Raw genomic sequence first — 14,205 nt, 5'->3', positions numbered from 1 at the left:
TATGAACCTTCACATGTCTAGCTGCTTATTCTGCTTTTAATACTTGTTGATTAACACCTGACTGAAAGACTGCACTTTGAATAACCTTTGCCAAGCTTTAGCTAGTATAATTACTGTAGTGTGTGAATTAACACTCCTCATTCCACACACAGTGTAAATGTATATTGTGGAAAAATACTACATGAATCCAGAATGGCCAGTATCTAAAGCACTGACAAAGAAAAAGGACAGAGCTGCGTTTTGTGTGTTTATTGTAAAGAAATGGATAGAAATTTACTCCTGAGGAGGCTGCTGTCCTCTGCCACGTCCAAATCCACCCCTCTGAAAACAAGAGAGAAGGGTAAGCTTCCACATCACAGGACAACAGTTGGTCAGGAAAACAATCATACGGTTATGTTTCCAATTCATGTCCCAAATTTGTCTACCCGAATAACTTTACTCAATGCGTTAGACCAGTGCTTCTGGCTACACAAGGTATGCAGTTTTTCAAACCAGCTGATCAATTACAATTTCTCATGGTAATGTCATGTAGTTGAGTCTCAATTTAAATGGCAACAAAATAAGAACATTTCCCATTCTAGTAACAGATGTATACAACCTTTCAACGGTCGGTTATCCAATAAACTTAAAATCGTTTTTGATCATTTGTTATTTAGACTTGTCAGTGTAACCAGCATATTGAGTCGCTCCATAGGAACAGATGAGAACACCTGGGGTGTAATCATTAGTCCAAACAGTTAAAACAGTTTCTATTAGACAAAATCAGGTAGGTCCCGTTTTGTTTGCTTCCATTTAGGAAACGTTTTGGAACAGAATCGACATAATGAATACGCCCTTGCTTCGCACTACAATACCATAAAGCAATACGGTACTTACGAATTGGAACTCTGTAGCTGAACCAGCACCTGCCTCTGCTTTCTTGTCTCCACCAGCTGTACAGAAGAAGAAAAAAACAGCTTGTAAGCTAAACATTCTTTTCCCAATAATATTTTAAGTTATGGGTCATTTTCAATAAAACGTCACAAGTTCAATTTGGCTGCTGGGGGGGCAAGGAGACCCCATATCCACTAAAACTATTGACAACTACATGCGGTTTAAGGGATTGTTAAATAAACAAACTTTTGGATTTTAATATCACCCATTGAAGAGGGCCAGAACTAAACATTTCTGATTATTCCATGCAAAACAATTGTGCACATTTAGCTGCATCAGAGTTACACAGGAAGTAACTGCATGCTTTTCATGATCAGTAAATGTGAATGACCATGTTATTTCTGATAGGTTGTAAGCTAAACATTTTCACCCATTCAACATCAACCTTCACACTAGTTACACAAAGGCTGAGACAAGTCATTACTACTGGAAACCAAGGCAGGGTTACCGTCAGTGTATTTGAAGCTACAAAGCACACTAGTCAGCAGATGAAATGGCCAGTTGGCTGAAAGCTACTTTAGGATGAGCAGGATCCTGTAACACATACGTGGTGCAGCAGATCTCCTGTAATTGTCTCGGTCACCCCCATCACGGTTGAAGCGGGCGGGCCTCTCTCCCCGCTCTCCCTCCATACCTAGAAAAGAAACGACAACAGTCAGCTGAGTGGGAGGTTAAAAACGCTCAAAAACACAGGAAGGATCATCACGTTGAGGTCCAATCAGCACCTAGGGCTTTAAAGCACTAAATTCAATAGTCCTCACTGTCTGGTCCTTGAGGACTAGTGTATGCAGACCTGTTCAAGCCCAGCTCTAACCCACATGATTGAACTAAATCGGCCCAAATTAAAAAATACCACGATTAGTTGAATCAGTTGTTAGTACTGAGCTGGTACTAAAGCCAGCACACTGCAAACCCCCAGGATTAGAATGCTCCAGCCCAGTTTATTGAAGTAGGGGCCTTACTAGGAACAGTAACACCAGATTCACATTACTGTGCTGGCTTGGAACCTTTATTTTCAGCACAGTTCCAGCAACTACAGTGGATGTGTAGTACACAGCTCAGCAGTGTGAAAATGGTAGGCCTACAAGTGGACGTACCCTTGGGCCTGGGCCTTGCAGTCTCAGGACGCATCTGGCGGCGCAGAGTGGCGGGAACAATCTCAGGTGGAAGGTGCAGGAAGTCTCTCAGGTACTGGATACCTTCATTGGTGAGGTACCAGTAAAAATGGCGCCAGGCAAATTGCTCCTTAACATACCCAAGTGACTTCAAGGACTGAAAGACAAACATGCAAAAACATGCATTTTCTAGCCAGAGATAAGATAAAGTAAAAAAAAAAAATCCAACATCATAGACAAGGCATGCTAGGAAACTTCTTTATGTAGACCAACTGAGTACAAGTCTGCAAATCCACATCGGATATGAATCATCTCTTCACTGTCACCCTTGTAGTTCACTCACAAAATTCACCTTTAGGTCATCACATCAACAAATCTGACTTCAGATACAACACAGTCCTTAACTGGCTACCAAACACACTTGGAATGTTGCCTAATAGTGCAACCAGACACAGTTTATACCTGTGGACATCATGCTACTTGACACAAGAACTGCACCCCAGTCTCAAAGGATAAAACGATGATAACAACAAAGTAGAAGCAATAGTTTCTCTCACCAGCATTGCTTTCATCACATGAAGATTAGGCACGTTCTTGTCGGCAAGCTCGGGGTGCTTGGGCAGATGCACATCTTTCTTTGCCACCATGACGCCCTCTTTGAAGAGGAGCTCATAGATCGCAATACGGTTCTTCTTGGGCATCAGCATCTGTTCACACAAACGACAATGAGACAAGCGTCAGCGTGCATGCAATATAACAGGGATGTCCATCTACCCACAATTACTGGCTGGCTTCCATCCTCCTACAAGGTGGTCACGGTTTGACCAAGCAAGATTGGGAGCCCTATGTCATCTACCCCAGTAGGTAGCTAACCAGCTTCGTCGGACAACTAACGTTATATATAAAAAACATTTTTACCAGGCTTATACAGAGTCTAATGATAACGCCACACTTAAACGTGTATCTGTTGCATCCGGCAAAGCTTAGAGGCGTCAGGTAAGTTAGCATAATGGTAAAGCGTTGGGCCAGTAACCGAAAGGTTGCTGGATCGAAACCCCGAGCCGACAATGTTGGTGTAATCTCAAAGGATAAAGTCGTTCTATCGTTCTGAACAAGGCAGTTAGCCCGGTAGGCCGTCATCGTAGATGATAATTTGTTCTTAACTGACTTGCCTAGTTTAAAAAAAAAAAGCTATCTAGCGTTGACCAAAATGCAGTCATGCCCGGGTAGTTACCTAGACTACCTTGTGTATATCAGCCTACCTCTCGAGTAATACAATTATTTTTTGGGAAATGTGTGGATGTTTATAACAACGAAATACACATCTATGTAAACTGAGCGTAACAGCTTCATACAATGTAAGATGTTGGAGATTTATTACGATAATTTTTTCTGGAATTTACTTACCTTACAACTTGCTAGGGGACCGGAGCCGGAAGGAAAGACAGAACTTGTTCAAGAGCGTTTATGCGCAGGCGTTGGATCTAACAGCTTTAACGCCATCTACTGAGCGGGCGGGAAAACTGTAGGAAGATACATTGAATTACCAGTATGGTTAAATTATTTTCATTCTAATTTTTACTATTTACTATTATTACCATATGGGTAAAATATCCATGCACTTTTGTTAATAACATAGTCTAATTAATGAACACATCTCTGCAGCACACTGTCTGAGTTTACGCCACTTCAATCTGAACCTGTTCCAATCATCCTTGCAAGCTTTTTTCATTTTTTTCTTCATTTAACCTTTATTTAACTAGGCAAGTCAGTTAAGAACAAATTCTTATTTACAATGAAGGCCTACCCAAAGGCAAAGGGCCTCCTATGGGGACGGGGGATGGATAAAAAAATGTCAAATAAATTAAATACAAATATAGGACAAAACACACATCACGACAGTGAGACAACACAACGCTACATAAAGAGAGACTTAAGACAACAACATAGCAAGGCAGTAACACATGACAACACAGCATGGTAGCAACACAACATGACAACAACCTGGTAGAAACTCAACATGGCAGCAGTACAACATGGTAGCAGCACAAATCAGAGTAAAAACATTATTGGGCACAGACAACAGCACAAAGGGCATGAAGGTAGAGACAACAATACATCACCAAAGCAGCCACAAATGTCAGTAAGAGTGTCCATAGTTGAGTCTTTGAATGAAGAGATTGAGATAAAACTGTCCAGTTTGAGTGTTTGCTGTTGCAGCTCGTTCTAGTTGCTAGATGCAGCGAACTGAAAAGAGGAGCGACCAAGGGATGTGTATATTTTGGGGACCTTTAACAGAATGTGACTGGCAGAACGCGTGTTGTATGTGGATGAGGGCTGCAGTAGATATCTCAGATGGGGGGGGAACATCCAGAGCCGGCTCCAGGCATAAGCAGTCGCTTAGGGCCCCAGTCCACTAGGGTATTTATAGAAAAGTTGGGATGTCAACAAGGTGTACGTTCGAAACTTCATTGTGCATCAGCTATTTTTCTGTTATGTCAGTCAATGACGGTCATTCAATTTGGCATGTCAGCTAACAATTTTCAGATTGGTAAATTAGGCTAGCCAGCTTTTCTAAACTTGTAGTAATCATGTCCGAAAACAAACCGGGCATGCAGGGCACGTGCCCAGGGGCCCTGACCTCCTGGGGTCCCCCATTGATTTTGTTAGTCACTCTCACTCAGATATAATTAACATGGAATAAGTCATGGAAAAATGTGTAGAATTCAGGGGGGGGGCAAACCAAATCTTGCTTAGGGCCCCCAAAAGGCTAGAGCCGGCCCTGGGACCATCCCCCATCTGTCGCCTCTTTGCCCCCCGCACTTTAAGTGCAACACACAAGACAAGCCTTTGCTGTCAGTTGACTGAGCAGGGTCCATCGACCATTCAAGCTATTATAACGGAAATATTTGTATATTTAGGCCAACAAGGGAGTCGGACACATCGCATTGCGTTCTCTGGTATGTCATGCATTTATATGCGCATTCACAATTTGTAGTTTGGTTGAGTAGAAACTAGAAAGAGCAAGAAGAATAGGCTAAGAACTGTATCGTTTGACTGGTAGGCTACGCAACCCATTTTGTACTGCTGCTACCCGCGGCAGCGATACTTTTTCACCCTGCAGTTTTTTTTGTTGCTTTATTCTTTAGTAGCCTAAATTGTACAATATATAGCTACTATAGCCTTTTGACAGTCAAATAACGCCATTATACCGCACCTATAGCATGCTTCGCATAATAACTATTTATATGATTAATTTGTTTTCATTCATTTTGAATGAGGATAATAGGATGATTTGGGGTTGAACATCCCCTGCCTGTAATTCTCACAGAAACCACTTTATTTCACGAAACAACAAAAACAATCGACTTTCCCTGGTTCAGGGACATTGCTTTAATATTTTGTCATTAAGAAAAAGTTTTAAGCCTATATCTAATCAAATATATTTAGATCTATAAACGTTTTAGATATATATACCAGTAAGGGAGCCTAAAGAAAAAATAATCCACTTGGCTAGAGAGATTGCCATCAGTTTTTTATAAAATAATAATATGTAAAGTTAGTATGTTTGGGGCAAAATGCCCTAGGACAATCCAATACAAGTCAATAGTACCCATATTAGCATTTTCAAATCATGTCCAAATCATCTATAGTATATATAACTAACTTCGTTGAACAAATCATCTATAAGTAACTTCAGTGAACTTCATTGAAATCAATTTTGAGATACTTTAGGATGATTTTGACAGGAAGCGTGAAAATGAAGAGGGACCTTACATCATTGGGCTTTGATATTTGATTTATTTAATTATAGTAATATACCTAGACTTTAGCTTTTAAGAGTCAATACAAAAAAAGGGAAAAAATTAAACATATAAAATTGATTTTAACACACTAATCTTCAGGGATCAATTTGTCCCGATAGTGGGGCAAAACACCCCCTTTCAAAATGTTTGGTTTTTATTAAATAAAAAAAATAAAAATAATTCTGCCCACTTATTTCTCTTAAAAAAAAAAATGTTTACCAAACATTTTTGTTCTCAGAAAATAGAAATGTTCCTTAAGTGGACATTTTCCCCCAACATACCCTAAACAACCTCACAGATAAATGATCTATACATCTAGTACAGTATTCATAACAATGCCATCTACCATCCAGGCGTTTAAACAATGTATGAGAGGAGCATGTCTTTCCTTGAGTAAGCTTGAGAGATATGAGATAATCACCAATAGGAGCAGAATTGGTTGAACCAACTAAGCTAGTGGGCCCTAGCAGTGGTTAAGATAAAGACCGCTCTACAGGTCCTGACTCCTGATAGTTCTGGACTGTATTTACACAGGCAGCCCAGTTCTGATCTTTTTCTACTAATTGGTCTTTTGACCAATCAGATCAGCTATTTTACCAATAATTGTGCAAAATATCAGAATTGTGCTGCATGTGTGAACGCAGAATGTCCTAATGTGAGTCGGGTCTGCTCAGGTTCTGTGATGGAGGGTCAGCTGAGAGGATGCTCTAACCAGTACAGTGAGACATGGTATCTGGTTACAAAAGCTAAAGGGTAGCTGCTACCTCATAATAACATTAAATATATTGCATATGTTTGTTGCAGCCTCTTATCAGTGAGGTTGTCTGACCATCTAGAGAGAGAGATTCACAGGGCACTGTCCAGGGTCCTGAACTCTCAGTTCACCATCACTATCACCATGCTGAATGACACTGGCCTGACTGAACCTCAGAGTACGTTGCTGGTCCACACCTGACCATAGAAGGAAGTGAGCACAATAACATGCAGGTTGATTTCATTGCTGTCTGTCCTGGCGAGGCCCCATTTCAAGCCAAAATGGTTCATTGAAGAAAAGCACTAGGGAGTATAGGCCTAGCAATGTGCAGGTCTATTTTGTTTCAGCCGAACCCACACCTGGAACATTTCTTTGAATCTCCAAATATGTTGGCCTTGGCAATACTCCATGCCAACATTTACCTCCAGATCAAGAAGTGTGTCTTCAGCACTGTTTAAGAGTTGGCTCTGTTCAAGTGTCCACGTGTTGTTTGGTCAGCAGAAAAACAGTCACTCCTCTCAGACATTCTCGTTCTCTCACCATGCTCTGTGTTTGCATTCTGAGCATAAATGAGCTGAATGAAAGCCATCTGCTGTTTGAGATGAATAAACCAACACAGTTATCTATGTTTTTATCAAAGTCTGTTATGATGCATGCCGCAATGGGTCCACATAAGGGTTTTACTCTGAAGTGAAGGGCAAGATGAAACTAGAAGAGCAGAGGGTAATACAGAGTACTGTGTATGTGTGTGTGTATTTGCCTACATGCATGCATGCTTCAGTGTGTTTGCCTGTGTGTCTGTGTGTGTGCATGCTTCTATGTGTTCGCGTCACGTATGTGTCTATGCGTCTGTGTGTGTGTGTGTGCCCCTGTCTGTGTTAGTGTGTAATTGGATGAATTAATGTGATGAATATGAATGGGGCCCAGGACACACGTCTGATTTATACACCCCAATTCAGCTGACTGCTCTGAAGGAGGAATGACAGATGTGGCACCATTTCTAATGTAATTAATTAGCCAGATCATAAGTTGTTTTTCTTCTCCAAATGAATGTGAATCTGCCACTGTAGGACTGTAGGCTATTCCCCATGGACACATCCATTCACTGTTTGCCTCAGTCATTTGTACCTACAAGCCTCCTTGTCACATCTGCTCTCCACAATCTTAATCCTACACTAAATGACACTGCATTTCATTTAGCCAAATCACTGGTTTTACCCATTCCAAGCTTGTGTAGCCTGAAGATGCATTATTTGGAATAGTAAGGTTCAGCAATGTATGCAGATTTTCCATATTTTTACTAGGCCTAGTTGTTGTCAAATCCATATTCAGTATATTTGGGTGGCAGAGAGCATAATATGCTACATATGTGTGTGCATTTCATCTAGTACTACATTATGAACCCAATACAGCTTAATAATAGGCTATAAATAACAACATTTTCTGGGATATCCATTGCCTTTTTAGGCCTCATATAGAGTCCCACAGTGGAGGTGTCATAATACCCAGAAAACCTAGCGGTCAAACAGGGAAATGGTTCTAATCCAGCTGTCATGTCTTACTTCCTTATCTTTTTGCAACATACGGCATTATGCTACCATGCCCCAACTTCCCACACCATCTCCTCTCTGAGTACTGAAACACAAGGGGATTTTACCCCTCAACCTACTACACCTCTAAATGAAAGGTTTCTCCTAACACCTTCTTTCAGTGAAGTGCATCATCTAGATGGTGGTGGAGGCTGAGTGCAAAGTTTAGGATTGAGCTGTTAGGTATTTGGAGATAGTGATAGGATGCTCACATGGGACGACTGGAGTGGACAGAGAGAGAGGCTGCCTCTGGTGTCCGTAAAGGCCAGGTTCAGTATTTCCCATTGACTGTCTTTTGCCGACGTTACATCACTGTCCAGTCCACTGCTTGTATCGTAGAAAGTGACTGGGGACTCGCTTCCTTCATATAAGGCCACTTGTGTTTTATGAGGCACCTAAAATGAGTACTTCGAAATTGTTATTTAGGTTGTTCCAAGTAAAGCACATCATGTGCTTTGATGATTTCGTTTGAGTCATTCTCATTCTTTGTTCAGTTCTCCTTCTATACAGACAGACCTTTGCAAAATGTCCAGTAAACATAGGTCAGTCTCATCTGACAGCACAGCCAAAACCTTGTATCTTTCTCTTGGAGAGGGCATTGATCCCTCATGGCTGTCTTCTCTGCTCTTATTGCCGGTCTGAAGGACAGACAGACAAAGATGGAGAGAGACATTAGAAGAGAGGAGATCAGATTCATATTTGTTAAGATCCATCTTGGTATTGAGGAAGAGAGGGATTATAGGAGATATATGAATCTCTGAGATGGAGACGTCAGTTGTGTGTGTCCGTCTGTCATTTTGTTTTATTATGAAATCCATAATCCTACTCCTGATGTTATAACTGGCTTTCTCTTGTCTCCTTAGGTGTGCTTCTTTAGGGGTGGGGATTTTAAGGAACACAATCCAAACCTGCATGGGGATATATGGAAACGTGATTGGCCCAGTTGAGAAGGTAAGGGTTTTCACTGATTTCTGATTAGGCTCACATTTCAACACAGAAACTCCCTGTTTTCTACTGGTTGAGTGTGCTCCCTATATATAGATGCAGACTTTGTACCTTTAAAATGTCATTCACTGATCTAACACAATTGGATAGGGGAAAAGGAAGGGGAGGAGCATATCATATCATTAGCATCTGGTTAAGAGATGGCGAGAGCGGCAGGGAAGGGGCTCTCCACAGGCCCAGACCAGGCAGGCCCAGGCACCCAGCCCAATCACCATGCTGGGCGGTAATTGAGCAGTTTGCCTGTAGAGCCTATGAGAGACGAGCAGATGGTGAATTCCTCTGCAGCGTATGACTTGGCTGAAATGGATACTGTATGTGTCCCAACTTCAGCTTTAAATGGCTTGGTTGGTTGGAAACACATTTGGAAATCCTCTGTTTTGTTCTTAATTTTCCTTGATGGATTAAGGAAATAAATTCTTCCATTATGAGTCTCAGTCATGAGTCATCACCTTTCCAACAGTGAACACACATGCATCTCATTAATGTAACCACTGCTCCCATACAGAATAGCTTGTTAGGAGAAGGACTTGGCTCTGTCTATCCATCCACCAGTACTGTCTGAGACCTAGGCTGTGTCCCAAATGGAACGATATTCCCTATATAGTGCACTACTTTTGACCTGAGCCCTATGGATATAGGGTGCCTTTTGGTATTCAGACATAATGGAAACCCATGTGGGTGTTGACTGCAGGTTTTAACTGTTCATCTATAGTCCAGATTTACAGCGTCCACTCAGTGGAGAGCTGTAGAGCTATGGGAGAGGGCAGCAAGGGCCGGTGGAGGGAGGAAATGGCTTTATGTTGTCAAAGTGTTAGGTGCAGAACTTGTTTGATTGTTCCAAGGCACCATTTAACCCTCTGACCCCATGCACGTCTAGCTGGCAGACATACCCTATAGTCCAGGGGTTGGCAACAGGTGGCCCGCGGTCCAAAACCGGCCCACCAGTGATATTTTTTGGCCCCCAAAGTTTTTACTACAACATTTACATTTTTTAGTAAAAATAAGTTTCTAAAATCACCAGGAATTCAGCTAAAAATGAGTTTAATTTAGGAAATCTGTTCTCAATTATTCCCACGAATACAAACACGGACATGTGTAATCGTCTCAATGTAATCAAGGCATGACACAATTTTTTATGCTTTTTGGGCTTAGTTGTTGTCAGGCGGTGGGTGTAGCTGGTGCATGAAGTCAGGCGCAGGAGAGCAGAGATGAGCCGGAGGGCGAGGCGCAGCGCAGCGCGATCCGGACGGAGACTGTGGAACTCCCGCAGCATTGAAGGGTCCAACACGTCCTCCACCGGAACCCAGCATCTCTCCTCCGGACCGTACCCCTCCCACTCCACGAGGTACTGAAGGACCCTTGCCCGACGCCTCGAGTTCAGTATAGATCTAACTGAATACGCCGGGGCCCCCTCGATGTCCAGAGGGGGCGGAGGAACCTCCCGCACCTCAGCCTCCTGGGGCGGACCAGCCACCACCGGCCTGAGGAGAGACACATGGAATGAGGGGTTGATACGGTAATCGGGGGGAAGCTGTAACCTGTAACATACCTCGTTCAGTCTCCTCAGGACTTTAAATGGCCCCACAAACCGCGGACCCAGCTTCCGGCAGGGCAGACGGAGGGGCAGGTTTCTGGTCGAGAGCCAGACCCGGTCTCACTGCGGTGACGGTCTGCACTAGATTTCTGGCACAGCACGGCCCGCTGAAGGTGAACATGAGCGGCGTCCCATGTCTCCTCCGCGCGCCTGAACCAGTCATCCAGAGCCTCGATCTGGCTCTGATGCCAAGGCGCCAGAACTGGCTGGTACCCCAGTACGTACTGGAAGGGGGAGAGGTTAGTGGAGGAGTGGCGGAGCGAGTTCTGGACCATCTCTGCCCAGGGCACGAATGCCGCCCACTCCCCCGGCCGGTCCTGGCAATAAGACCTCAGAAACCTACCCACATCCTGGTTCACTCTCTCCACCTGCCCGTTACTCTCGGGGTGAAAACCCGGCTGACCGAGACCCCCAGACGTTCCATGAACGCCCTCCAGACCCTCGACGTGAACTGGGGACCCCGATCAGACACTATATCCTCTGGCACCCCGTAGTGCCGGAAGACGTGTGTAAACAAGGCCTCCACAGTCTGTAGGGCCGTAGGGAGACCGGGCAAAGGGAGGAGACGACAGGGCTTAGAAAAACGATCCACAACGACCAGGATCATGGTGTTACCCTGTGAGGGAGGAAGATCGGTCAGGAAATCCACTGACAGGTGTGACCACGGCTGTTGTGGAACGGGTAAGGGTTGTAACTTATCTCTGGGCAGGTGCCTAGGAGCCTTGCACTGGGCGCACACCGAGCAGGAGGAAACATAAACCCTCACGTCCTTAGCCAAAGTGGGCCAACAGTACTTCCCACTAAGACAGCGCACCATCCGACCGATACCAGGATGACCAGAGGAGGGTGACGTGTGGACCCAATAGATCAGCTGGTCACGGACAGCAGACGGAACGTACAGACGTCCAGCTGGACACTGGAGGGGAGCGGGCTCTGTACGTAACGCCTGCTCAATGTCCGCATCCAGCTCCCACACGACCGGCGCTACCAGGCAGGACTCCAGGAGTATGGGAGTATGATCTATGAGCCGATCCTCTGTGTCATACAGCCGGGACAGTGCGTCTGCCTTCACATTTTGGGAACCTGGTCTGTAGGACAGGGTAAACACAAAATGGGTAAAAAACATGGCCCACCTTGCCTGACGAGGATTCAGTCACCTCGCTGCCCGAATGTACTCCAGGTTGCGGTGGTCAGTCCAGATGAGAAAAGGGTGTTTAGCCCCCTCAAGCCAATGTCTCCACGCCTTCAAGGCTTTCACCACAGCCAACAACTCCCGGTCCCCCACATCATAGTTCCGCTCCGCCGGGCTGAGTATCTTCGAGAAGAAAGCACAGGGGCGGAGCCTCGGTGGCGAGGCCGAGCGCTGAGAGAGCACGGCTCCTATCCCAGCCTCGGACGCGTCCACCTCCACTATCAACGCCAAAGAAGGATCCGGATGGGCCAGCACGGGAGTCGAGGTAAACAGAGCCCTTAGGTGACCAAAAGCCCTGTCCACCTCAGCCGACCACTGCAAACGTACAGGACCCCCCTTCAGCAGTGAGGTAATGGGAGCCGCCACCTGGCCAAAACCCGGGATAAACCTCCGGTAGTAATTGGCAAACCCTAAAAACCACTGCACCTCCTTTGCCGTGTGGGAGTTGGCCAATTACGCACAGCTGAAATGCGGTCACTCTCCATCTCCACCCCTGAGGTAGAAATGGGGTACCCTAGGAAGGAGACGGCCTGCTGGAAGAACAGGCATTTCTCAGCCTTGACGTACAGGTCATGCTCCAACAATCGTCCAAGCACCCTGCGCACTAGGGACACGTGCTCGGCATGTGTAGCGGACTATATCAGAATGTCATCAATATACACCACTACACCCTGCCTGTGCAGGTCCCTGAAAATCTTGTCTACAAAGGCTTGGAAAACGGATGGAGCATTCATCAACCCGTACAGCATGACGAGGTACTCATAATTCCCTGAGGTGGTACTGAATGCCGTCTTCCACTCATCTCCCTCCCAGATACGCACCTGGTTGTACGCGCTCCTGAGATCTAGTTTCGTGAAGAAGCGTGCCCCATGCATTGACTCAATCGCCGTGGCGATGAGAGGTAGCGGGTAACTGTACCTCACCGTGATTTGATTTAGACCTCGATAGTCAATACACGGGCGCATACCTCCTTCTTCTTCACAGAAAAGAAACTCGAGGAGGCCTGTGAAGTGGAAGACTGAAGGGATTCGGAGACATATGTCTCCATAGCCACCGTCTCCGCTTGTGACAGGGGATACACATGACTCCTGGGAAGTGCGGTGTCTACCAGGAGATTTATCGCACAATCCCCCTGTCGATGGGGTGGTAATTGAGTCGCCTTCTACAGAAGGCGAGAGCCAAATTGGCCTATTCAGGGGGATTGTGGAGACCTGGTCTGGACTTTCCACCGTAGTAGCACCAACAGAAACCCCTAAACACCTCCCCAAGCACTCTGGTGACCACCCCGTCAGAGCCCTCCATTGCCACGAAACAGTGGGATCATGACAGACTAACCAGGGTAGGCCTAGCACCACTGGAAACGCAGGAGAATCAATAAGGAAGAGACTGATTCTCTCCTTATGACCCTCCTGCGTCACCATGCCCAGGGGCGAGGTGACCTCCCTAATCAACCCGGACCCTAATGGTCGACTGTCTTGGGTGTGAACTGGGCAGGGCATATCCACTGGAACAATGGGGATCCCTAATTTATGGGCAAATGATCTGTCAATGAAATTCCCAGCTGCGCCTGAATCGACGAGCGCCTTATGCTGGGAATGCGGGTAAAACTCAGGAAAAGTAATGTTCAGAAACATGTGGGCAACAGAGAGCTCTGGGTGAGCATGGTGCTGGCTCACCTGGGGTGACGCGAGAGTGCCCTGCCTGCTGCCTCAACTCCCAGAGGAACCTCCCCAGCACCGACCGGCAGTGTGCCCTCTGCGGCCACAGATGGTGCATGAAACGGAACCTCCTCCGGTCTCCCTAAGCGCAGCACCTCCCAGCTCCATGGGCGTCGGAGCGGTGATGCTGGGGGATGGAACCGACAGACCCTGATATGTATGTCCGCGGGTAGCCAGCAGGTTATCCAACCGAATGGACAAGTCCACCAGCTGGTCGAAAGTGAGGGTGGTGTCCCTGCAGGCCAACTCCCGACAGACATCCTCGCGCAAACTGCAACGATAGTGGTCGATCAGGGCCCTGTCGTTCCATCCCACGCCTGCGGCCAGGGTCCGGAAGTCCAGAGCGAACTCCTGGGCACTCCTCGTCCCCTGCCTCAGATGTACGAGACGTTCACCCGCCGCTCTACCCTTAGGCGGGTGGTCGAAGTCTGCCCAGAAGCGGCGTGTGAAATCTTCGAAGTGGTCCAGCGCCGCATCTCCTTCTCCCCACACGGCGTTG

At 45.8% G+C, this 14,205-nt stretch overlaps 2 protein-coding genes across 2 annotated transcripts in view; one reads left to right on the top strand and one right to left on the bottom strand.

The window, feature by feature from the left end:
* Positions 1–234: 234 nt before the first annotated feature.
* LOC115207395 (40S ribosomal protein S10) lies at positions 235–3,576 on the bottom strand. The gene is made up of 6 exons (XM_029774440.1): positions 3,456–3,576; positions 2,606–2,755; positions 2,031–2,205; positions 1,481–1,567; positions 877–932; positions 235–321 (listed from the first exon to the last, which is right to left on the bottom strand). The coding sequence occupies exons 2-6, from the start codon at positions 2,753–2,755 to the stop codon at positions 274–276; spliced, it is 516 nt and encodes a 171-aa protein (XP_029630300.1). The 5' UTR covers positions 3,456–3,576; the 3' UTR covers positions 235–273.
* Positions 3,577–4,902: 1,326 nt separating this feature from the next.
* The window catches only part of LOC115207393 (protein kinase C and casein kinase substrate in neurons protein 1), a 34,868-nt gene continuing 25,565 nt past the window's right edge, over positions 4,903–14,205 (top strand). Inside the window, exons 1-2 of the mRNA XM_029774434.1 lie at positions 4,903–5,008; positions 9,061–9,148. The gene's annotated coding sequence lies outside the window, so the exon portion shown is untranslated. The remainder of the gene's footprint in view (positions 5,009–9,060; positions 9,149–14,205) is intronic.

This window comes from Salmo trutta, chromosome 14 (assembly GCF_901001165.1).
Source record: "Salmo trutta chromosome 14, fSalTru1.1, whole genome shotgun sequence".
Lineage (NCBI taxonomy): Eukaryota > Metazoa > Chordata > Actinopteri > Salmoniformes > Salmonidae > Salmo > Salmo trutta.
This window is presented reverse-complemented; position numbering and strand designations above follow the sequence as displayed.